This window comes from Lutjanus erythropterus, chromosome 23, assembly GCF_056507025.1.
Source record: "Lutjanus erythropterus isolate fLutEry1 chromosome 23, fLutEry1.hap2, whole genome shotgun sequence".
Taxonomy (NCBI): Eukaryota; Metazoa; Chordata; class Actinopteri; order Lutjaniformes; family Lutjanidae; genus Lutjanus; species Lutjanus erythropterus.
In genome coordinates, this window is record NC_139339.1 from 23,704,612 (window position 1) to 23,727,927 (window position 23,316).

General features: G+C 39.2%; 2 protein-coding genes across 2 annotated transcripts in view; both read left to right on the forward strand.

Annotated features, from left to right (window-relative positions):
- tbc1d14 (TBC1 domain family, member 14) overlaps positions 1 to 13,985 on the forward strand; it is a 55,826-nt gene extending 41,841 nt beyond the window's left edge. The window contains exons 7-14 of the mRNA XM_084711762.1: positions 501 to 607; positions 2,991 to 3,071; positions 4,311 to 4,399; positions 4,622 to 4,693; positions 8,334 to 8,462; positions 10,394 to 10,503; positions 12,869 to 13,127; positions 13,215 to 13,985. Coding sequence (XP_084567888.1) covers positions 501 to 607; positions 2,991 to 3,071; positions 4,311 to 4,399; positions 4,622 to 4,693; positions 8,334 to 8,462; positions 10,394 to 10,503; positions 12,869 to 13,127; positions 13,215 to 13,271 — 904 coding nt within the window. The 3' untranslated portion in view covers positions 13,272 to 13,985. The remainder of the gene's footprint in view (positions 1 to 500; positions 608 to 2,990; positions 3,072 to 4,310; positions 4,400 to 4,621; positions 4,694 to 8,333; positions 8,463 to 10,393; positions 10,504 to 12,868; positions 13,128 to 13,214) is intronic.
- A 5,854-nt stretch (positions 13,986 to 19,839) lies between these two features.
- On the forward strand, positions 19,840 to 22,182 carry ccl36.1 (chemokine (C-C motif) ligand 36, duplicate 1). Its single transcript, XM_084712259.1, has 3 exons — positions 19,840 to 20,118; positions 20,204 to 20,315; positions 21,832 to 22,182. The coding sequence occupies exons 1-3, from the start codon at positions 20,049 to 20,051 to the stop codon at positions 21,923 to 21,925; spliced, it is 276 nt and encodes a 91-aa protein (XP_084568385.1). The 5' UTR covers positions 19,840 to 20,048; the 3' UTR covers positions 21,926 to 22,182.
- The last annotated feature ends 1,134 nt before the right edge of the window (positions 22,183 to 23,316 follow it).

The window sequence follows — 23,316 nt, forward strand, 5'->3', positions numbered from 1 at the left end:
TGAGGTAAACTTAAACACGGAGTGAAAGATGTGTTGGTTAAGGAGTTATTTCCTGCACTTGATATAGCATCAGTGGCTGCAGCAGTGGAAGAAATGACTGCCACCTTGTGGCTCTGATCGATAAATGATGATTTGCTCTATGAGGGACACTTATTAAAGGAATAGTGAAGATTATTTGAAGTGTGGTTGTACTTGTCATCAGTATATTACTTACAGTAGATGGAGGGCGACACAACTCTGATTGGAGACGCATCAGCAGGATCAATGTAGGAAGCAAAGCAATGTACTATGGTGGACAGGGACAGCAGAAAAATGTATTTGATGATACCGGTTTAAATGTTTTCTATATTTAGAATATTTTCACCACTTTGCCTTGCTGTCAGACCGCCTTTTCTGATGGGAAGGTGCTGTTACATAAGTCAAATATCACTTTCTCCAATGCTTCCAGACTCCTTTGACAAAATTTTCTAACGGGCTAAACTTTCTCTCCACTCCTGCAGGTGTACGTCTCGCCGAGTGCGAGACCTCTGGTGGCAGGGCATCCCCCCCAGTGTCAGAGGCAAAGTGTGGAGCCTGGCTATGGGCAACGAGCTCAACATCACACACGGTATGTGGCAGTGAGTGTGTCTCTGAGGGTGTATGTTATTTATGATGAGAAAGAGGCTCATTACGTCAGTTTCCAAAACTACATTATCTCCACTAAGACTGATTTAATCTAATCAAAGTTTAACAAAACCAGCTTTAAAATGCACATTTAATATATAATCTCAGTTTGTTCTAGTTAAATGACTTAAACCGAACTAAATGTTGCATTGTTTTTGAGCTAAAGTTAGCTAAAAGGTTAACAAAATGTATCATTATTTTCAAGCTAGCTAAAAAGCTAGTTAGTCTAGTTAATCTACTCATGACGGCTCTGCAGAAGCTGAGCCAAATTAATGGAGTAACTTCATTAATTTCGTCAGTCCATCTCAAAAAGCCATTTTTAAAAGTTAAACCTCCTCAGGTTAAAGTTTGAAGTTAATACTGAATCACATTTTAAATTGGAGTTTTAAGTTTTTGTGCAATGGAATTACATTTAAGTTTTAATTTAAATAAAATTTTTCTAAAGTTAAACCATAATTTAAGTGGGTGTAGAAATGAATCCTTGTTGGTCATTGTCATTTAATGTTTACACTGTCACCTGACCGCTCATTGTTCAGCACTTAAAAACACACCAGTATGGTCATTTGGTTCATTCAACAGGGCAGCATACACACATACTGTAATCACACACACTCACACAGATACATGCAGCAATTAGTCTCAGTGTTTGTAATTTAATAAGCGGCTGTGAGACAGATAGAAGAGGAAGGAAGAGTGTGTCCATTAAGGAGGAGCATGGTCCAGTGATTCCCCCCCCCCCCCCCCCACTACAAGAGGGAACGAGCAGCATTTCAATGAGTTCTCCAGTCTGGATGGAGATTATAATACACACACACACACACACACACACTGCAGTTTCATTTTCCACTTGCTAAGGGAGCACCAACTTAGAGAGAGAGAAAGCTCCTCAGCACCCTCAGGGATACTCGCAGATAAGCACTCGCTCGCTGACTGCTGAGCTAGCCCACTCCGCTTTGTACAACTCAGCCTTTTAAATGGAGCGCAGTCCTATGCATTATCACTCTGCACACACACACACACACACACACACAGCTCCATCCCCTTCAAAGCTGTCCATCTTTCATAAGTAGCAGCTCAGTGACAGTATTCCTCCATTTTATGTAAAGTCGTTCAATTCCTGCTGCTAATGCTACCAAGTAGCATTTCTACTATTGTTATTAAGATACTTTAAAACCTTTAGCGTCTAATTCACACACTTTTCTTCATAATACTGTGGTCATGTCTGAGCACACAGACATGACATACATGTTTTTAGGTTCACTGTGACTTACACTGCCTGAGAATATGTCCATGTCCATCACGCATAAACATTCGTAAGTCATTTTGTTTCCTGTTTGTAGTTATTTTTGTCTTTTCTGGTCATTCTGTTTCTGTTTGGTCACTTTATAGTCATTTTGTGTCCCTTTTCAGTCATTTGTGTCTCTGCCACCTGACTCCCTGGGGTCTCTGTCCCTGTGCCCATGCAATGATCCATTCATGAATAGATTTATGAATTTTCCTCAGCATCAGGGTAATCCACTGATAGCACTACTAATACCTAATGCTGCTTACTTTTAATGGTGCCATTTTCCCAAAATGTAAACAAACGCATCCTAAAATATCAGGGTTTGAGTCGCAACCCACAGCTAACTCACATGACAACATTATTGAATGTTCATCCTCCAAACAGAATGAAGATAAAGAATATTGATAGAAGTGATCAAATCTGTTCTTCGTTCACACAACATAATGTCATCAAGAAAGTAAAAAAAGAGTTCTCTGGAATCTGTGAAGTGATTCAGAATCTCAGAAGATTAGAGTAATAAATCTTGTGAAACTACTTTTTTTTCTAAAAATCCCTAATGAAAGTCCCACTGAATCACATTGTGGGCTCATTTACTCTTTTACCCCTGAAGGGTATGTCCACATTAGACTCCAGATCTTCTTCTCAGTTGCTTGCGAGCCTGCTCAGCACGGCCTGCAGTCGCCAAATGCCTGTAGTCAATATTAATCTGCTAGTGTTGGGTCCTGCACAGTGTCGGGGCCGCCGGTGCAGAGCTCCCTGTCACGTCTCAGAGAAGCTCATTATTTGGATCCAGCATCTCATCACTAGAGGGCAGCCACAGGTCAAAGCATGGGCTGGGAGCTGCACTGTGCTGCAGCAAGATGAATGTCCTCTGATCTGTTTCCTTTAATCACCTTTAGTGTTACTGCTGCACAGTAATGTAAAGAGCTGAATCCTTTCATCACCTGAAGCGGTTTCTGTCCAGCCATCATGTTCTCTGCTCAGTGTCTTTCTTTCCCTCTCTCTCTCTCATTTGGACTGTGCTGTGGTTCTGTCCCCACAGAGCTGTATAACATCTGTCTGGCCCGGGCAAAAGAAAAGTGGAAGACCACGCCAGCACCTTCCTCGGAGCCTGAAACTGAAGGTAGAGACAGAAGAGAAAATGGCCATATCAAAGGGATAGTCAGAAGTGGGGTTGTATGATGTATCCTCATCCATAGTCAGTGTATTATCTACAGAAGATGGCGATCAACACACCACAGGAAGCAGCAGGAGCATCAGCACAGAATCAGATCAGTTTGTGTTCATTATATTCTGATCATATTGTACAGTATATATTATAGAATATTTTCACCACTTTACCTTGACAACCTTTTGTGGAGAAAAACTGATGTTTAGTAAACCAAATATGGCTTTCTCCAAAGCAAGCAGATTGCTTTGGCCAAAGGAATATAAATACTTCATGTACTATACTTAAGCAGATTTTCCAGGTCTGTATATAGTACTTGAGTATTTTTTTTTCTCACTACTTTACTCTTACTCCCTACATTTTAACATAAATATCTGTTCTTTCTACTCCGTATGGTTTCATAACAGGCTTGTTACTTTAGTTTAAATGTATTTGTGGGGACTTAATGATTATTTTTCTTTTACATTATTGCACGCCACCTTCCCATCATCAAGACTGATTTCGACCTAAATGGATGGAATAATAGCACATAGAAAAGACAATTCCAAAAAAGAACTTTCAAATTGAAAAATGACACACACTAAAAAGATGTAACAAGGAAAAGCGACGCAAAAGATGTGGCTTGACGAAAAAGACATAACAGGTGGAAAAACCTGAGTAAAGAAGTTGAATCAGTACTTTTAGTCTTTTTACACAAATATCTGTACCTCTACTTGAAAAAAAAGTGTTTATTTTTGGTTTGTGGTGTTGTGTGACTTTGGTAAATCTGAATTAAAGCACCAAGATGATAACTAACAAACTAACATGCTGAGGCGGTGGTCTAACAGTAACTTCTGTACTCTGTACAGTAAAATGACTGTTTTTGCCAAAGGAGCAATATTTGGTTTATATAAAGCAGGTTTCTTGTCAGAAAAAGCTGCCTGACAGCAATATAAAGCAGTGAAAATTTTCTAAATATGGGGTACACTTAAACTGTTTTTTTTTTTTTTAAGTGCCTAAAAAATACCTTTTGCTGCTGACCCTGACCACAGCAGTACATTATTTAGCTTCCTACACTGGTACTCTTGCTGCTTCTCCAAACTGGGGGTGTGCCGACCACCATTTACTCTATATGAACTATGGATAAGTACCTCATACAGCTGCACTTCAGAAAATCCTAACTCCCTTTTCTTAATGTTTGTCCGTGTCTTTCAGATGCTGACTCGTCAGATCGGGAGTCGAGCCTGGAGCTGATCAAGCTGGACATCTCAAGAACCTTCCCCCACCTGTGTATCTTCCAACAGGTCAGTGAGAGAAGCTCACACACCCTATAAAACACTGACATTTTTTAATTGTACAAAAATCTCTCATTCAGCCTTTTTAATTCAACACTCAGCTCTTTCACTCTGACGTTATCGTATCGAAGTAAACCTAAAGGAAATTTCCAAGGAGGAGCAGGTGTGTGTATGAGTGTATTTCTGGCCTCTTTGTTCCATTGTCTTCATTCTTACTTTGTCCATCATCAGGGCGGGCCATATCATGATGTGCTGCACAGCATTCTGGGAGCATACACTTGTTACCGGCCAGACGTTGGCTACGTAAGTCACACTCACAGAACACAGCATTACATCCTGTTGTGATACTTCAGCACATTTTATAATTACTCTTTGAGAAAACAGGCGAGAAGCCTCACACTGTGAAATCACAGATCAGAGACATCGGCTGTTGTTTTACGCATCTATCTCTTCATGATGTGATGTGGTTTTTCACTTTTTCGACAATATCAAATTAGGAAAGACGGCATACTAAACATGAGTACACAGGCTGTGGTATTGTACAGTACTGCTACTAACATATGAAAGTTAAAAATGACACCTCACGGTTGTGGATCTCCCACGTAACACCCTCATAGTCTATACTTATCTTCAATAACCAAAAGTTTGATTGCGGTCTGGATGACTGTCAGCTTACGGTATGAGATTTCCACTGAGTGTGAGGTGTCTGTCAGACAAGAGGAGCTCAGTTCCATCCTGAGGCCTCCCTGATTCTAACAGAAAAAGATACTCAGTCTGTGGCTGCCAGAGACGACACCACACAGGCGCTGTGAGCGGAGCATCTCTGCTTGTGGCTTTTCCCTTTGCTCTGCTGTCTTTATACACTGGTTCTATATAAACTTGAACAGCTCAAAGTGGGAAATTCCCGAATATATACGGTATAGCACGGTTTGTTTTATGCTTGTGTTATCACTTTTTTGAGAGTTAATGGTCTTAATAAGAGATGCAAACAGTTTTTCTAAATAAGTTTTAACGTAATGAACAACTCACTGTTTAACATCAGCTGTTTCTGCTCCGTCTCCTCATGGCTCTGTAACACATCCATGATGGCTGCACAGTTTGAGGCCTGACTAGCACTTTTATAAAGTAGAAATAGACAGCTTCTTTTGCTTTAATTTTTCCATTAACATGTTTTTCCTCAGAGTAAAATGATGTCTCCATTACAAGCTAATGAGTGTTGAAACTCACTCCTTTTCTCCGTATGGTTTCTTCAAACGTTACTCCCCCCTCTACCCTGACATCAACCCCCGCTGTACTTGTTCGTGTGAAGCAATAGACTAATGTTACTCAAATTGCAATGCACATCATTACGGTGGCTTTCTTTCTTCTCTTATTTCCACTGTGGTTGTTTCAACGGAAAGCGAACCAGTTCAGGTGTATCTTTTTTCTTCTTTTTTTTTTGCGATAGCAGCACAAACATTAACACCTCTTGGCCCTCTTCTGCAGTCGTGTAATGGTTTTCCAGCTGGAAAATTGGCACCACCTACTGCTTATTTCGATGAACCACCACCTAATAATCACATAATGACAGTGGATGGAAACAAGCAATCACTTGCTTTTTTTTCCTGATTTACTTGAAGTACAGTTAAAATTTGGGATACATTTAGATAGAAACACAGATCCTGACTTTGCCTTTTTTTTGTACATAAATCAAAACTAATCTTATTTTGTCATTTCTCTCAGAAGTCTGTGAGCTTCACTGTTCCTTCTGCTAATATATTCAGGAAATACAGATAAATGAGCCACAAGTTTACACATCTCTATGTATATGTGTATCTATAATAATAACAATAATAAAAATAATAATAATAATAATAATAATAATAATAATAATAATAATAAATAAGTCATTATGAACCATTTATTATTTAAATTTAAGGTGTATTCATGAATGAGGCAGACAATCACAGTGGGGAAAAGGGCTCACCTCCCTGGCAGTATTTGTAATTGACAAGATGCAACATGGTTATTGAGATAATGCCGTGTACGTGAGTTCACACCTGCCAGTACGATGCATCTCCAGATGCCTCTTGAGTGACACTTGTGATCGAATCTCACATCCCCGCTCTACGCACAAATAAACAATGGAGCAGTTTTGTCAGTTGAATATTCATGACTGCTCATTTAACTCTTCAGTATGACTATTCATTGCTTTTGTTTTTATGTTGTTGTTTTAGTTCAAGCTCTCACCAAACTCCTAAGAAACTAAGAAGGCATTACTGAGAGAGTCGGATAGAAAGAGTGAAAGTGTGCGTCCCATCGTCTCACCTGCCTGCTCTTCATAGCAACGCAATGTTTTTCACAAACAAAGAAACAACTACGTGTGTTGCGTTTAATGATGAATTTACAAAAATGCTCAAATGATTTAGAATCCGCTGTAGCTCTTTCACTTCCTTGCTCTTTATGCAAATGAGCACACTTTCAAAATGAGTTGTTTTTAACCAATGGCTCAACAGTTGCAGTCATTAACACCCACAAAAACAAACATTTAACATTTGCAGAATTTACAAGAAATTCAGAATATTTAAGAATTTATTGTAGACAGAGTTTCACAAAGCTTATTAAGTTTCTTCTCTCTCAACAACTCATAAAATAGGGCTGTTTTTTAAGGGAGTCTGAGGTTACTAGTGTGTTCACAAACATCCACTGCGCAAGTATGTTATTTGCATCACAGTGGACCAAATGATGAACTTGCAGGACATCCATTGAGTAAGCGATCCTTCAGTGTGGCCCAGGACACACACACTGCTAAAAGAATGTGGTCATACGCTGCCCAGACCACCTCCAAATGTGGTCAGACCCCTCGGATCTCAAATGCGTCCTTGGGTGTGTTCACACCTTTAGTTAAAGCTGCCCACTTGTGATTGCATCACTTATACCAGGTCTGAACAGGTGCTGTGAGAAATAACATTTCATATGTGGAAATGACAAACAAACTTGAACTTTGACGCTCAGCTCGAGTCAGGTTGAGCGGTTGTGGTAAATTTTCATCTGAGAAATGCGCCCTTTGCTGAATTTCACTTCACATCAGTGCAGCACCGCACACTACGCTCTCATAATAACCCCTCAAACCTGCCCCATGATCTACAGTGCCGTGCCCGCTGGTTTGGGCAAGACATTTCTGCAGTGTGTAGGTTAGCAAACCTCCGCGTCTTTTCCTTCCATCCACCCTCCTCTTCTCTCTATTGAGAGTTACTAAACATGACGCATTTCTGTCTGTTCCCCGACTCACATTATGCACTGAAGTCCTTCTGACCCGCCTAATGATGCTTCTATCTGTTTTATATATTCTATTTAAAACAACTCTTCCTCATGCATGATATCTTTTCAAATCAACCCTCACCAGTGGAAGCATAAACTTGATTTTTAGAAATAATTAGCTCTTATGAAATAAGAGTAATTTAAATAACAAGAGAAGACGGTTCTTTGATGGTGTATGTTGAACTCATGCACTGCTGTAACTCTGTGCTGTGGTTTGCCTTGCTGCTCCTCACCGCAGCCCCACGCTGTTTATGCTTGGTAGAAATGACTGTGACTTCCTGCACTGACCCCAACCCAATCGATGCATTCACCACCGTATGCAGGTTTTTATTGTTCTGTTCTTTGCATTTGTCTGCGTCAGCATTTCACCACATCCACAACTTGGTCGAACTACAAATGATTGTAATTTACAGGTTTAAATTAGATTAAATAAAGAGCTTTAAAAGAGCAGCTGTATCAGTGGTGGTGGTGGTGCAAACATCACCCTCAGCAGGTGTTAACTTTCTGCTGTCTCTGCCCTCACATTCAGAGACGGAAGTCAAGGTAGACGTTTCATATTTAACACTTTTTTTTTTTAAAGACCTGTTAACTAGCTGAAAATCGTGAACTGTTTCCTTGTGTGTGTTTTTGTGTGTGTGTTTAGGTGCAGGGAATGTCGTTCATCGCAGCAGTGCTGATCCTGAACCTGGACACAGCCGATGCCTTCATAGCTTTTGCCAACCTGCTCAACAAGCCCTGTCAGATGGCCTTCTTCAGAGTCGACCACAGCCTTGTCAGTACACACACACACACACACACACACACACACACACACACACACAACCAATATTTAGGTCACGTGAAGGAAAAAGTAAAAAATAAATGTCCTCTCACTGCAGCTCTTTATTGGACTGTAAAGACGATTTCTGATCCACTGGGTCTTCATCAGTCAAATTTGCACAAGTGGAAAGTGTCCACATGCTTAAAATATATTTGTGAAAACCAGAAAACACCTATTATCGTGTACATATGTAGAAATATCAAAAGTGTAATGTGAAATATCATGAACCTGGCAGCTTGTCATCACAAATGTTATGAAAAACTTCATATAAACAGCAGTGATACCACAGAATCTGAATATGTTATTTGTGAAACACACAAATAACGTAATGGAAACAGACATTTCTTCTGTTTGAAGTTGCTCATCATTATTCAGAAAATGTCAGCTCCACGAGTCCCTCGGCAGAGTTTAAAAAAGGTCACAAATACCTTCATGAATCACTGATTTTTGAAAGTGGAGATGGGCTTCAGACAGTTCATAAAACTTGGTTTGGTTAAAAACTAAAGACAGTGAAATGTACAGTACTTTGTAGGCACAACAATTGCATCGCCAATAAATATTAGGTTGGAAAATAAAACATGTACCTGATCTGTGTTGGTTGAACAGATACAGATTAATGTCTCTGTGCACCTCTAGTTCACAGGGAAAATTTTTTTTACTTGAGCCAAATTAAAAGTTGCATATAGAAAAAAAAATACACAAATGTACGATTTAGTAACGTCATATCTACAGATCGTGAAGTAATTGTAGTAGCTGTCATACATGTTGAAATCATTGTGTTAAAGTACAAATATAATTATAAATACTGTATGTCAAATGTTGAAACAACGAAACAAAGCTGCATTAACACACATGAATATCACCTGTTATACCCATAATACAGGAACTCTTATCACATACATGTTCATATTGACTCATACAATAAATCAGCCCTCAGTTGGTGGTTACTCTGGTGATCTGCTGCCCCCTATTTCCTTGTCTGGAGTATTTGACAGGTGGTCAGTTCGTACATGTTGCACCTTCAATGCAAGTAACAAATATTTTACATATCCACTGTGTAATTCAGATCCACCTCAAAATTTAATGGGTTCTTCCTTTGCTGATGCTACAACCATCCACCAAGTTTCATGAAAATCAGACAAACAGACGGCACTGAAAACAAAAACTCCTTAAAATGGTACAAAAAGGTTGCCACAAAAATACATGAAAAATATTCAAATATTAATACAAATATATTTAAAAGAGCAGAGCTGCACAATAATGTAATGCAATCATGTTTATAAAATATTTGATGGAAAATGTATTTAATTCAGTACGTTAAACAATCTATTCCATTTTTGCACAGCTGCTTTTTAGTTAAGAATATCATTATAATAAAGGCTGCAACTAACTGACTCGATTGATTTGTCAATATTTCTCTTGATTAATTGATATTAAGTGACAGAAAAATTGTGAAAAATGTCTGTCACAAGTCATCAAAGGCCAAGCCGACGTCTTGTTTTGAAGTGTTTGTCCAACAACTAAGATATCCAGTTTAAAATCATAGTTATTCACATTTAAGAGCAATTATCAAAATTGTTGCAGACACATTTTCTGTTAATCAACTCATCATCTGATCTGTGCTTTGAATGTCTTTGTCACAAATGCTGACAAATGTCCCGAGCTTTACATTTTGCAGCTTATCAGTGTCTTTGACTCTGATACAGTAAAGTAAACCTCTGTGGTGGATAAAGCAGCGCTGCAGGTTTGCACTGAACCCCTCAACTCTCACTTCTCTGACACCACAGAAATGACTCGTCCATTTCTCCAGATGACTCACTGCACTGTGTTTGTTGTGTGTATCTCACTCTATAGTAAGACCACCTTCTCCTCTCTCTCTACAGATGTTGACCTACTTTTCGGCATTTGAAGTGTTCTTTGAAGAAAATCTACCAAAGCTTTTTGCACATTTCAAGAAAAACAACTTGACCCCTGATATTTATTTAATCGACTGGTGAGTCTCTAACTCTTTAAAATTCAGTTTCCTCCATTTGCTACATTTCTTCAGCTTAAAAACAAAATCATTAAGGGTACTAATATCACAGTTTAAAGTCAGCAATCAAAATGCAGTCACAGTACCTCTTTGAACTACTTGCCATGATGTCATTGGCCTATAAATATCAGAGCTGGGTCTTTTGTCGACCTGCATGCAGACTGCTCTGTGTTCTCACATGTCGCTCTCTAAAAACATGACACTTTTCTCACATTGCAGCCGTGACAGTTTCAGTGTCTGTGCATTTCTGAGAAAACGGCACGGGATGTTAGTGTGGGCAGGGGTCCGTATCAGTGGTCTCTACCTACTTACTGTGGAAATTTCTGTTTCTATTTCTCACTTATATCACCACACCTGCTTATATGTGGTTAAGGCAATAGGAGGTTTTTTTTAATTTTCTTTTTTATTTAAGCCAATAACTGCTCTCCAACAACAACATCTGAAATACTGTGAAATGCAGCGGAAACTGCCAAATTCACTTTAGTGTTACAGTTCAGTATGATATTACATTAACAAGACAACTTGATGATATGATTTTTCATACTTGCACATATGTTATGATACATACAGCAGATACCAGAAAGGAGGTCTTACGGGGAAAAAGGTTTTTACTTTTCTTTCATATTATCACACCCACACGTGACCCCCCGTATGTAAAACTTAATGTGTCAAGCTGTTAACACAAAGGAGTGAGGGAACAGATGAGAGAATGGAACTGGCGCCCTGCATCAGTGCATGTTACTATATGAGAACATTCACAGAACAGTGATTTTTTTTTTTTTCTTACAAATGCCCGTAAACTGAGTTTTTTAGTTTAGTTTTACATTTTCGAAATTATTGCTGTCTCTCAATTAATGTTTATATTATAAACTAAGCGTCTGTGGTAGATGTAGCAGGGTCAAGATCATTTAGAGCCAGATATTTCTCGCAGGAGGTGGTGGAGAAGAAGAGGGTGAATATTGGATTTAGATTCTTCAGGTGGACGCAGACATGATTATAAATCATTGATAAAAAATTCTCCATGAATACTGGATGTGTAAGTAAGCAACTGGTTGATGATCAATGTTGTATTCACAGCTTGTTCCCTCAAGTGACCAAAAAACTGTATCCACCGTAACTTCAAAAGAGAAAAAACAGTCATATAGGATCAGTGTCGTGATGTTGAATTGTTTTTTCATGAACTCAAAAACAGGGATGTTGCTAACAACTAATTTTGCTGTCAGTGAAACTTAAATTTAAGTTTAGACTGGTTGATTATATGCTCACACCTTGCTCCGGTAGGGTGGTGTCAGTTTATTCTGACGTGACCTACATATAACCTTATCTCCATTTTCTAGATAAAGATACTATGAAACCACGTTACCTTAGATGTTATCTTTGTCACACTTCCCACCTCGCTGGTTTACATCAAAGCACAAGCGCTCAAGACTCATATTTCTGATGCCAACTAGCGAGGGTAGTGAGTACGATGACAAATTTTGTGCATTTTCCTTAATAGATAGTTTAACACATTAAAAATTCCAAGTGTGCAGGAGAATTTATGGTGGCTGCGAATCTTGTTTATTTTCTGTTCTGGGCTGCTGTAGAATCATGGTGGTGTAATATGATGATAGAGGACCTGCCATTTCAAGTTCATTCTAGGATAATGAAAACACAACGATTCTCATTTTCAGGTGATTATACATGAATGAAAATATACTTATGAATGTTATGTTCCATTTCTGCCATATTGTGCCAGTAGATCCCAGAAAATCTTGGACAAGCAATTTAAACAAACAGATTAATAAAACAATGAGCTCAAAATGACAGCTTGTGTCCATCTGTCTCTATTCAACAAATGTCGACACCAAACGATGTCAAATGAAATCACTGCCATTTCCAGACTAACAAACCAAACCATGAGAGAAATTATGAGCTCCAGAGAAATGATACGTAAAACTTGTTTTTAAATTTTATTATTATTATTTCTTAAATGTTGACATCAACTTCACCGGATGGAAAATCGGTTGTCTCACAGAGTTGACAAAATGTCACATTTTTTTCATTTCACAGCCAGGAAGTGAGACAGGGGTCCTTTGGGTATAGCTAAACCTTTTTATGCCTGATTAAATTGTGTTTTTGTAAAAATCTGAGTTGATGGAAATCTGGGGCACAACTTTAAAGGGCCAACATTTTCATCAGAAAATCGATTTTAAAGCAAAAGTGAATTTAATAGCACATTTTAGTTGGTTTTCTTTGGTCGGACATGATTTGTCCCAGTTTTGAAAAATGAGTGATGGATAACTTTCAGATATGTATGAATATGTTTGTCTCTGTCTCCCTCCAGGATCTTCACTCTGTACAGTAAGTCTCTGCCGTTGGACTTGGCGTGCCGCGTGTGGGACGTGTTCTGCCGCGACGGCGAGGAGTTCCTGTTCCGCACGGCGCTGGGCCTGCTGCGCCTCTACCAGGAGGTCCTGACCTGCATGGACTTCATCCACATGGCTCAGTTCCTCACCCGCCTGCCCGACCTCATCCCCGCCGAGCAGCTCTTCCAGCACATCGCCGCTGTTCACATGACCAGCCGCAACAGAAAGTGGGCGCAGGTAGGCTGTTGCGCTGTTACCTTTTATTAAGGCTGGTACTTTGTGTCACTTTTTTGTTTTAACTGTACCTCCCCCCGTCATGCTCAGGTCCTGCAGGCGTTACAGAAAGATCCGGAGCGAGGCAGCCCGGTGCTGAAGCGCTGAGATCACACACTAACAGACTCAACCGGAAAAACTGGACTCTAAGCAGGCCGCACGGACCTCAGAAACCTGTGTTCAACGTCTACAGGACATATCTGGTTGTAGCCGCCATGATAAACCTCTTCTCCGGAGCTGCGCCACTGCTCTAACTGGAACCAGGACCCTGGAGAGGAAGGACGGGAGGAGGGGGGTCCGTCAGTGAAAAGGAATACGAGGCCTTAATTTATCTCCCCCCACCCCCTCCTCCGCTGCTCCGAGGCCCAGCAGCGGCTGGAAAGTGTAGCTGGCAGAGGCTGAAGAATGTATCACACACTCCCACACACACACGTGCACCTACCAGGCTGGTTCAGGTCTCCACAGAGCAGATAGGAAACCACAGAGAGACCAGTTACCACTCAGATCCTCCACTTTAATTCTCTGCTGTCTTTCTAGCTGCAGTTCCACTTGTCTTTTCTTTGTATTTGGCTGTTTCTATGACAAAAAGTCTTTGTATGACTCCCCAGTCTATATATTCGTCAGGGAAAGTGATCTGATCTGTGATTGACAGTGTTGAAATATGTTAAAGGGACAGTTCAGATTATTTGAAGTGGGCTTTTATGAGGTGCTTATCTAAAGTCAGTGTATGATGGTCAACATGCCCCTCGTTTGGAGAAGCAGCAGGAGTACTGATGTAGGAAGCTAAGCACTGAACTGCTGTAGACGGAGTCGGCAGCAAAATATATTTTAGCCACCTATAAACATCAATATCAGTTTAAGAGTACGCTATATTTAGAATATTTTCACCTCTACCTGGACATCGGACAGCTTGTCTATCTAGAAACCATTATTACTTTCATCAACCCAGCCAAACTTCTTTGGCAAAAACAGTAATTTTACCTCACAGGACACAGGAATCGCTAGTCTACCACTACCTTTATTAGTTAGTTTGTTGTGTTATTGTGTGACTTTAGTGAATACGAACTAATCTATTAAAATGCCAAGGTCACACAATAACCCAAACAAACTAATAGATTGAGGCAGCGGTAGATGAACTCCTGTGTTCTTGGAGGTAAAACGTTTTTGCCAATGGAGTCTGGTGCCTTTTGAAGAGAGATTTATATTTGGCTTACATAACACATCAGTTTTCCTCCGTAAAGATCTGTCCAACGGCAAGGTAAAGGCTCATCTGTGCTAAATATCAGACACAGATACAGGTGGGGCCTTCTTTTGATACTCTGGCTTCATTTCATCCATATTTTTGCACACTTTCTGAAATCTCGCAGATACAGATGAAACGGTGCCCCCAGCAGTCCTGAGAGTTCGACTGAGACACAACCACAGGAAAAAAGAATTTGAGAAGAGTTCGTCCACGTCAAGATGCTTTTATTGGTCGCACAGACGCCTCTTTCTCCAGAGGTATGTTATTACAACCTCCTCCAGCATCACCATGTGACTCTTCTTCTGGATAACACGACTCTGAGTGGCGCCCTCTTGTGGATCTATGGCTTAATATCCATTCCAACATAAAACATGCCAGGGCGTGGTTTGTGGACAGTTAGTTATATCGTTTAAAATGGACAGATCTCTTTTTGTGCGTAAAGGGAGTACAAATGAGCCTTGAAGTGATGAAAATATTCTAAATACAGCGTCCACTTCAAGTGGCTAAATCATGTTTCATGCTGATCGCGTCTACACCAGTGCGTTGCTTAGCTTCCTACACCAATGACTGTAGGTAATACACCAACTATGGATACAACCCCACTTCAAATAATCTGAACTATCCCTTTAAGTGGAACCTCAGCTAGCGTCTATGTGTCTCTGTGTGTCTCAGTCTCTTTGTTTCTGCACTTCAGTCATTCCTTCAAGTCCTCTTCAGTTTGATTTTGTCTTTCGCCCTTGGTGTGATTCTCAGTTTGCGTGTTTCCTGAACCATTCCATGAAGTCGGCTCTTTTTGTCTCCAAGAGAGTTAAAATCCATGAAATTGCACATAGAACCTGAAGACAAATTTGGTGTCTCTGAGAGCGCCACGTTGTTACATTTAATGAAATGTTTTAAGCCTCTAAAAAGAGGGGATAAGCTGCCTGTAAAATGCGTTTTTACAGTATATTTATGTCAATGAAATATGTTGCTGTTGGACACACAGGACATACTGCAGTGTCAGACACGGACTCCCCCTGCTATTAACATGTTTGAGATTCTGCTTGTTAGTTTTCTGACGTCTTGGTGTGAGTGTGAAGTCTTTAAAATTTGTATTTATTTTATATTTATCAAAATGTTGACGGGACTTGTTCCAGTCACATGAAGGGTTGTTGCTGGGCCCCCACCCCCCACCCAAAAATCGTACATGATGAGGTTTCAGCAACACGAAACCAGAGACAAGAGGTTGTACTCAGTACCTGAAGGGTTGAATGTCCACTCGAGGGCAGATTAGCGCTGAATCATCTCATCCTATGTGGTAGTAAATTGCATACATTTGGATTGTGGGCGGTTGGTTGAACAAAAACGTGATGGACAATTTATCAGGAGATTATTTGATGATGAAAAGATGTTTGTAGTTGCCAGTAGCAACGCAAGTTTCATTTCACACAGGTACATGATATCAGATCGATGCAGTGACGCACATAAACCCGAAGGAAACAAGTGGACTGGGCTAATGCTGCAACTCAAATCAAACAATCGATCATTTTCTCAATTAATCACTTAATTTAAGGTGACCCCCACAACACAAAGATATTCAATTTACTGTCACAGACCAGAAAATATCTACATTTGAGCAGCTGAAATCAGACAATTTGGATATTGTTTTTAATAAAAAAAAAAAGATTCAAAACAATTACTTAATTGATGACCAAAATAGGTGGCGATTAATTTAGTAGTTAAAAAATTAAACGATTAATTGACTAATTGTTGCAGCTCATGATTGTGCTTTAATTAGCCGATGAACAATCAATCAAAAATGCCTGGATCGGGCGCGATCCCGATCCTGTGGATGGGATCGGGACAATCCTAACATGCAAGCTTTGGTTCACTCGTGTGTTCGAAGTATAAACTAAAGCTGAAACGATTAGGTGATCACTCGATTAACAGGGACATATCGGAACAACCCTAGATAAAAAATACATAGTAAAAGGAAGCATTAGTGTGAAGGCGCTTTAATCTGAGGGCCCTGACATCACATCTTGATGATCAGCTGCAGGCCACTGCACGTTCTCTGTTGCCGGCGGTTACCTGTAGTTTCTGTCCAACTGGCTGTTCAGAGGTGAAAATCCATGATTTCACCTGTTTAGTTCACGTTCTCCCCACTTGTTTTGGTCTGCTTTGCAACACAAGCAACAGACCCAACCTAACACGAGTCCAAGCAACACAAAATTACAAGAAGACAGATTAACAGTGGCCTCATGAAAATACGTTGCTGGTTTGTTTTGTTTGGCTGACAGATTTCCTGTCACGCAAAACACACATCATTGGTCAACTGGCCGCCAGCTGTTAGCTGCGTCATGTCCCAGGCTTTGCGGCTGCTGTGCTTCGAGGTTATAAAAGTGTGTCACAGTGCTGAAGCTGCATTCACACCGTGGTTTATGTGTCACTCCATCCTGACCAGGGGTGGGCGGGGCCAGTATTTATATCAGGTTTCATTACCAGAATCTTTTTGAAGAGTTCACATCAGCCAGACGGTGAAAACTATTGAAATGAAGCACCACTTACTGTTGATGCACAGAGGGAAACAGCAGTTTGGTATTTTTGCCAATTTTGCACGATCCTACAGAAACCCTGAGAGGCAAGAGGAAAAAAAGATGATCCATTTTCAAAGTCTGATCTAAATTGTTTTCTCTTAGAAAAAAAGTCCCTTAATTTTGCCGTCTGTGAAATAAGTAGAGGAGAAAAGTTTTGTTTGCTATAATTCTCATTTCAGTGGTGCAGTTCAGAGGCTGAAGGGCACCACTAGTATTAATGTTTTCCTCCAGGTGAATTTTAATTTCTGCATGCTCTTTAAACACGAGTGTTAAGTGTTAACAGCAAACACTTGGAAAAATTATGCAAAAAATAAAAAATAAATAAATCTCCCCAGCAAAAGAAATAAAAACAAAACTGCTTGTGAACCTGCCTTTTTTTTTTTACTTTAACAGACAAAAATGAAATTAACTTTGAAAGAGTTAACAACAGACACTTGGAAAAATGATGCAGGCAATTAATTTAAAAGAAATTGCCTGCAAAAAAGGGGGGGGGGGGTGGGGGAGTAAAAAGAATTAGATCTTTAATTTAACCTTTTTTATTTTTTTTTACAAATGAAATAAAAATTGAAAGAGAAACAAATACATAGACAAATCATTTGGAAAAATAAAAAACAAAAATGAACTTAAAAAGATGCTCCTTTTTTTTTTTAAACCTGTTCAACTTTCTGTCTCGGAAGAGAAAAAATTAAACCAGACTTAAAAAATGGATCACTTGCCTTCTTTAGGGCTTCAGTACAGACTTTTAAATCAAATGAAAGCGTGTAAAAGTGCTGAGATCTCATTGGCTGTTGATTTCTGTGAAGAGTTTTCTCAGCCAGCAATCTTGAAACGAAATAAACTACTGAAGGCATTTCTCTGTAGGACCACGATAACCGTTCTGTTATTGGTCATGAAGCTGCTTCATCGATGTTTTGTGCTACTGATTTAGTTTGTGATGGAGTTAACTTTATTTTGTGCCCTGTGACATTAGTGACGTCTCCATCTTTTGTCCCCGCTGAGGCTCAGCTTCACTCTCTTTTAATGCCTTTAAGAAGAATGGACCCCAGAAGTGTAACACATGCTCTGGGTTTAAAAAACAGGAAGTGTCGGCCGGGTCTGTGCTTGAGTCTGCGTCAGCTCAGCGCCGTGCAGCAGACTTTCTGATTCTCGATGCACTCCCCCACCCTCCCCTCCTCCAACTCCCCCAGTGCGGTGACACGCCGCAGGACTGCAATAAAGCTTTTTGCACGTTCATGTAAGCCTTTGAGTTGTGCCTCGCTTCATCACTTTATGTCATCACTCACAGGTTTAAACGGGTTGCCCATCTTTGATTTTGTTTTTTTTTGTTCTTAAGTAGTGACAAGCTGGAGTGTGTGTGTGTGTGTGTGTGTTTCGTGTGTGTGTGGCTCAGTGGCAGAATGAGATCTATGTTATTACAGTAGTTAGTTGTTACATTAAAGGTTGTCCTGTACGAATCGACCCTCCCAGCTCACCAACACTACCTGCTTCTATCCCTCACACACTGGTGACGCTGTGCAACCCGCGGTGTTCACAAACAAATTCAATCAAACTAAATTTGAATAAAAATAGTGATACGCTGTTTGATTTGCTGGATATCTGTAATTTCTTGGGTTCTCTTTGTTTTGCATCGTCTGTTGTGTTTTTCCTCAAGAGACCCGTGTACTGTAGAGGACTGCTAGACATTCTTGGAGACAGCAGAGGGTTTCCATGCAGCTGTATCTCACTTGAAATGTATATAAACAATGGTTTTATTAAAATAAAGAGCTGTACATATTCAACCAAGAGCAGTGCATTTTGTCTTCTATTACATGCCTCGGTGACGTGTAGGATCCATGGTCCCCCCAACACTATAAAAGCCCCACGAAAAGTCAGTTACCTTCAGCGACTCTCGCACTTCCAATCAGCCCAGCAGTTCACTTCAGCTCACTTCAGTTCCAACAACCTGACACAGGAATTTGGTGGCCAAGCTGGCAGCTTGCCAAAACTAGGCCACCTTGATGTGCCCCTGGTCTGCAGCTACGCAACAAGCTGCGATGCTCGTTTCTATAACAGTCAACATTCGCTTTTTCCGCAATTTGTGCTACAATAGCTCCTCTGCGGGAGACGGGCTAGTCTTCGCTCCGCATCAAGGATCCCTGGGTGCCCACGACCCGGTTGCCAGTTCACTGGTTGTACGCCTTAGGACCACTTTTGGTAAATATTAACCACTGCCTACCAGAAAGAACCCATAAGACCTGCTGTTTTGGAGATTCCCATAAAGAAAAGGAACAGTCAAAAACGGTCGCTGGCGTTCATGTGTCGGTTTGTGGGGCTTGGGGGGCCATGGCTCCGGCACGTCACCGAGCAATGTCTCAGGTCTGGCCAAAAAAATCCTGAACACAGAAATTGTGGACAACATTTTAACAGTCCACTTCTACAATTCAGTACTACATAGTTGTCTTTTTTTTCATATGTTTTCAGCAACTATTTTCTAACGTGCAATGTGTTTAGAAAACTCCCTTTTTAATTTAGACAGACTAACTTGAAACACTGACTGGTCATTTACTGACTAATGTGTCCCATCCATTGTCATTGGGGAGGAAAATAAATAGCAAATCATTTTAGTATTAGACTTGAAAGCTAAACCAAAAATGGTCGACGGATGCAAAAAACATGACTTTTACATCTTTGCAGGTTATGTCTTTCCACTTATTTAAGGACTTTTTTTTTTAGTTTTTTAGGAGCTGTAAATATATTGTAGCAAATTGTTTTGCTGTATCTCCCCGTCATGCTTTGAGCTGCGTCTCTAGACTAACCACAGTTGCATTTCCTCTGCACTCACCACTCAACCTTTAAAAGATGCGAGTGGAAACTTTTCACTTCACTTCAGTCACCTTTGAAACCACAAACGACCTCCCTCCTCCACACCTCCTCCTCCTCCACCATCACATTTTTTTTCTTTTAATACTTTTTAGCTTGATAAATGTAACAACACACCACCTTTGGTTCAGATGCCCTTTTCCTGCAGGTGAGGAGTAGTCGACTTATTGATCTTCATCGTGTCATCCAGAACAATATCAAGTCATCATGAGGGCCGCTCACATCTTTCTGCTCTGCATCTTGGGGGCTGCACTGTTCTCTTCAGTGTTCTGCACAAGTAAGATAACTTCAGAATTTACACTTCAGTCATGTCCTGTGTTTGATGAGTTCATTCTCAGAATAACATCTTACTTTATCTTCAGGTGCAATCGGTCCTGACGACTGCTGCTTCAAATTCTACCCGCGAAGAGTGAACAAAAAACTCATCAGGTCATATTACGTGACTGATTACCGGTGCCCCAAGACTGGAGTCATGTAAGTACTGAAGCACACATTTCACACCTTCTGTACAGTACATACATACATTTTATTTTAATTTAATTTAGTTTTTGTAATTCTTTTCTGATAATAAAGACAGGCTGGGCTGCACTAAGGCCATTAATTTTTAAACCTGATTAAATCATTAAAGTAACATCTGTAAATATTGTTCTTCTATATTGTACATTTTTTGTACACTTTTTTGTGTTTTATTGTGTATTCTTTACTCTTTTATTTATGCTGTTTTTCTGACAGCACTTGCCTTAATATTTATTTATTTTTCTAGTATTATGTTTGTATGCACCAACACGCCACAGCCAGTTCCTTGTACCTACTTGGCAATAAAACCATTTCTGATTGTGTTTTAGCTTTAAATTATGTTGCAGGCAATGTTAAAACTACCTTAAAATTAAGGATTAAATTTCAATTTAATTTTTTACTCTAAACCTAGAGTATTTTAAATTTAAATTTAAATATGTTGCATCAAAACTTTAAGCTGCTATTTGAACTGTGATCCGGTTTTAACTTTAATCTTACACTTGAGAAAGTGTAACTTCATTAACTTACGAGCTAGCAAACAATGTAACATTTTATTAACTTTTTAGCTAGTTAGAAAACAATATGACGTTTTGTTAAATTTAGCTGGCAAATTATGTAATCTTGTTAACTTTTCAGCTCAATTACAAACTATCTAATGTATTTTTATTTTATTTTTTTAGTTAGCTACCAAACACTAACTTATTTTAAGGAATAGAGAGCAGCTTTTTCTTTTGTACGTTGTTTTTTTTTTTTAACTTGGGTAAGCAAGTATCTCCATGTTGATTAAAATACAGAAGGATTAAATTTAAATCTCAGTTTAGTTTTACTCTAAATCTAGATTAAATTTAATTCTTTTGCACTAAAACTTTAAACTCCTATTTGAACTGGGATCCAGTATTAACTTTAATCTTATACTTGAGAAGGTGTAACTTGGCCAGCTGACTTTTTAACTCGCCAGCAACAATATATTTTTTTGTTAATTTTTTAGCTAGCTAGAAAACTGTGCAATGTTTTGTTAACATTTTAGCTAGCTTATAAACTATGTAATCTTTAGTTAATGTTTTAGCTATCTTGCAAAGTATGTAAAGTTTTGTTGATTTTCTTAGCTGGCTAGCAAACTATGTAACATTTTGTTAACTTTTTAGCTAGTTTTATTGGGGAATGAAAGAATAAGGAATAAAGAGCAGCTGAATCTTAACTATTACATTTTTACTCATTTATTTTAATTTGGGTAAGCAAACAACTCCATGTTGATTAAACTCTTATTTCTTATTTCATTTTGGTTTACATCAATAGAGTTAGATTTTCTAAACCTAGATTTGCTAATCTCTGATTTGAACTAAACTTAGATTAAATTAATCTTTGTTGGTACAAACCAGTCTAAATCCTAATTTGGTCTCCATTTCTCTATTTGTTTCTCTTAAATAAAAAAAGCCTCTGTAATGACATTAACACTGTCACCTCTTTGTTTCAGTCTGATCACGGAAAAGTCTCGTCACATCTGTGTGGATCCAGGACTCTCCTGGGTCGAGAGCATCATGAAATATCTGGATGAAAGCTCCTTTTAAAGCAGCTGCCTGCTCTTCAAGTCACTGAGGCTTTTTTTTTGTTTTCTGCTATATCAAAATTATGAGGTGTATGTTACGTTGTCATGGTTCTGGTGTTAATGTGCAAATCTGTTATATATAACCAAATATTTAATCCACAAATTAAGCCATTTTGAGCTCATTGAGCAACTTATTCTTTCTGTAATTTCTTTTGAAAGCTTTGTATTACCTGCAGTATCATACAGTATAAAGCTCATATAAACAGTGTGAAAACTTTGCCTCATCTCTTCTCAGTTCCTTTCATTTTAGAAAACAATCTGTCCAGTCTTTGGTTTGTATTTCCTGGCAAGTTTGCTGAAATTATTTAGAAAAGACAGACTCTTAATATAAAGTGTTGACGGCCATCCACAACAAGAACTCTAACAATAACTATAATGTTTTAAAAATCGTTGCGACTCAAGTGGATCCACACCAAAACTATGTGGACTCTGCCATCCACCTGATCTAGAACTATTTTTACAACAATATATTTATAGTTCTTGGTGTGGATGACCCTTCATCCAGACTCGAATAAGGAAATGTGAAATGTCTCTTTCAAAAGAGGATAAAGGTATTTTCAACCCTTGTGGTGGCAAAAGTCCACACATTCTTAACTCAAGTACAAGTACACATACTACTCTGGTAAAAGTAGAATTACTGATTCCACTTCTTTACTCAAGTAAAAGTGAAAAAGTTCAAACATTCAGTGTTTGGGAGGAGCATTCAGCTCCACTTGGACAAGTCAGTACAGTAAACTTAAGATACACACTGAGCATGTGTGGAGCACATCCACTAGAAAGTAGTCTAAACAGAGCTACATGTCTGTGGTGTTTTCAGATGTGTTTATACACATCTGTTTTATAGGTCACAGCAAATGGCGGTTAGTCTACTTTAGCGACAAGTAACTGTAGTCTGTCATCACACTGTCCTGATAACATTTAATGACCTCTTTAATGGTGCTACTTTAATTAAAGTCAAGGTTATTATTTATGACACTTCTATAAAGTATGTAATAACATCAAGTTGTCACAACAAAGACATTTGACGGGTTATGTTGTCCTGGTTCATGTCAAGTTGTCATAACAAAGACATCTCAAACCATGTCACCTTTGCATCAGAAATGACCAGATGACACTTAAACATTAACATTCATGAAGGTTCAAGATTCAAGTTGGTCACTGTCTTCCAGAAAGACCATGGAATAGTCCAGTGTAGTTAAACACTCATGAATCAAGCATGCTGATCAATCAATCAATCAAACCTTATTTATATAGCACTTTTCATATAAACAGAATACAACACATATACAACGAGGGTTCTAGAGCATTGGTTCCCAACCTGGGGTCTTGGCTCCCCTTAGGGGGCGCCAGAAA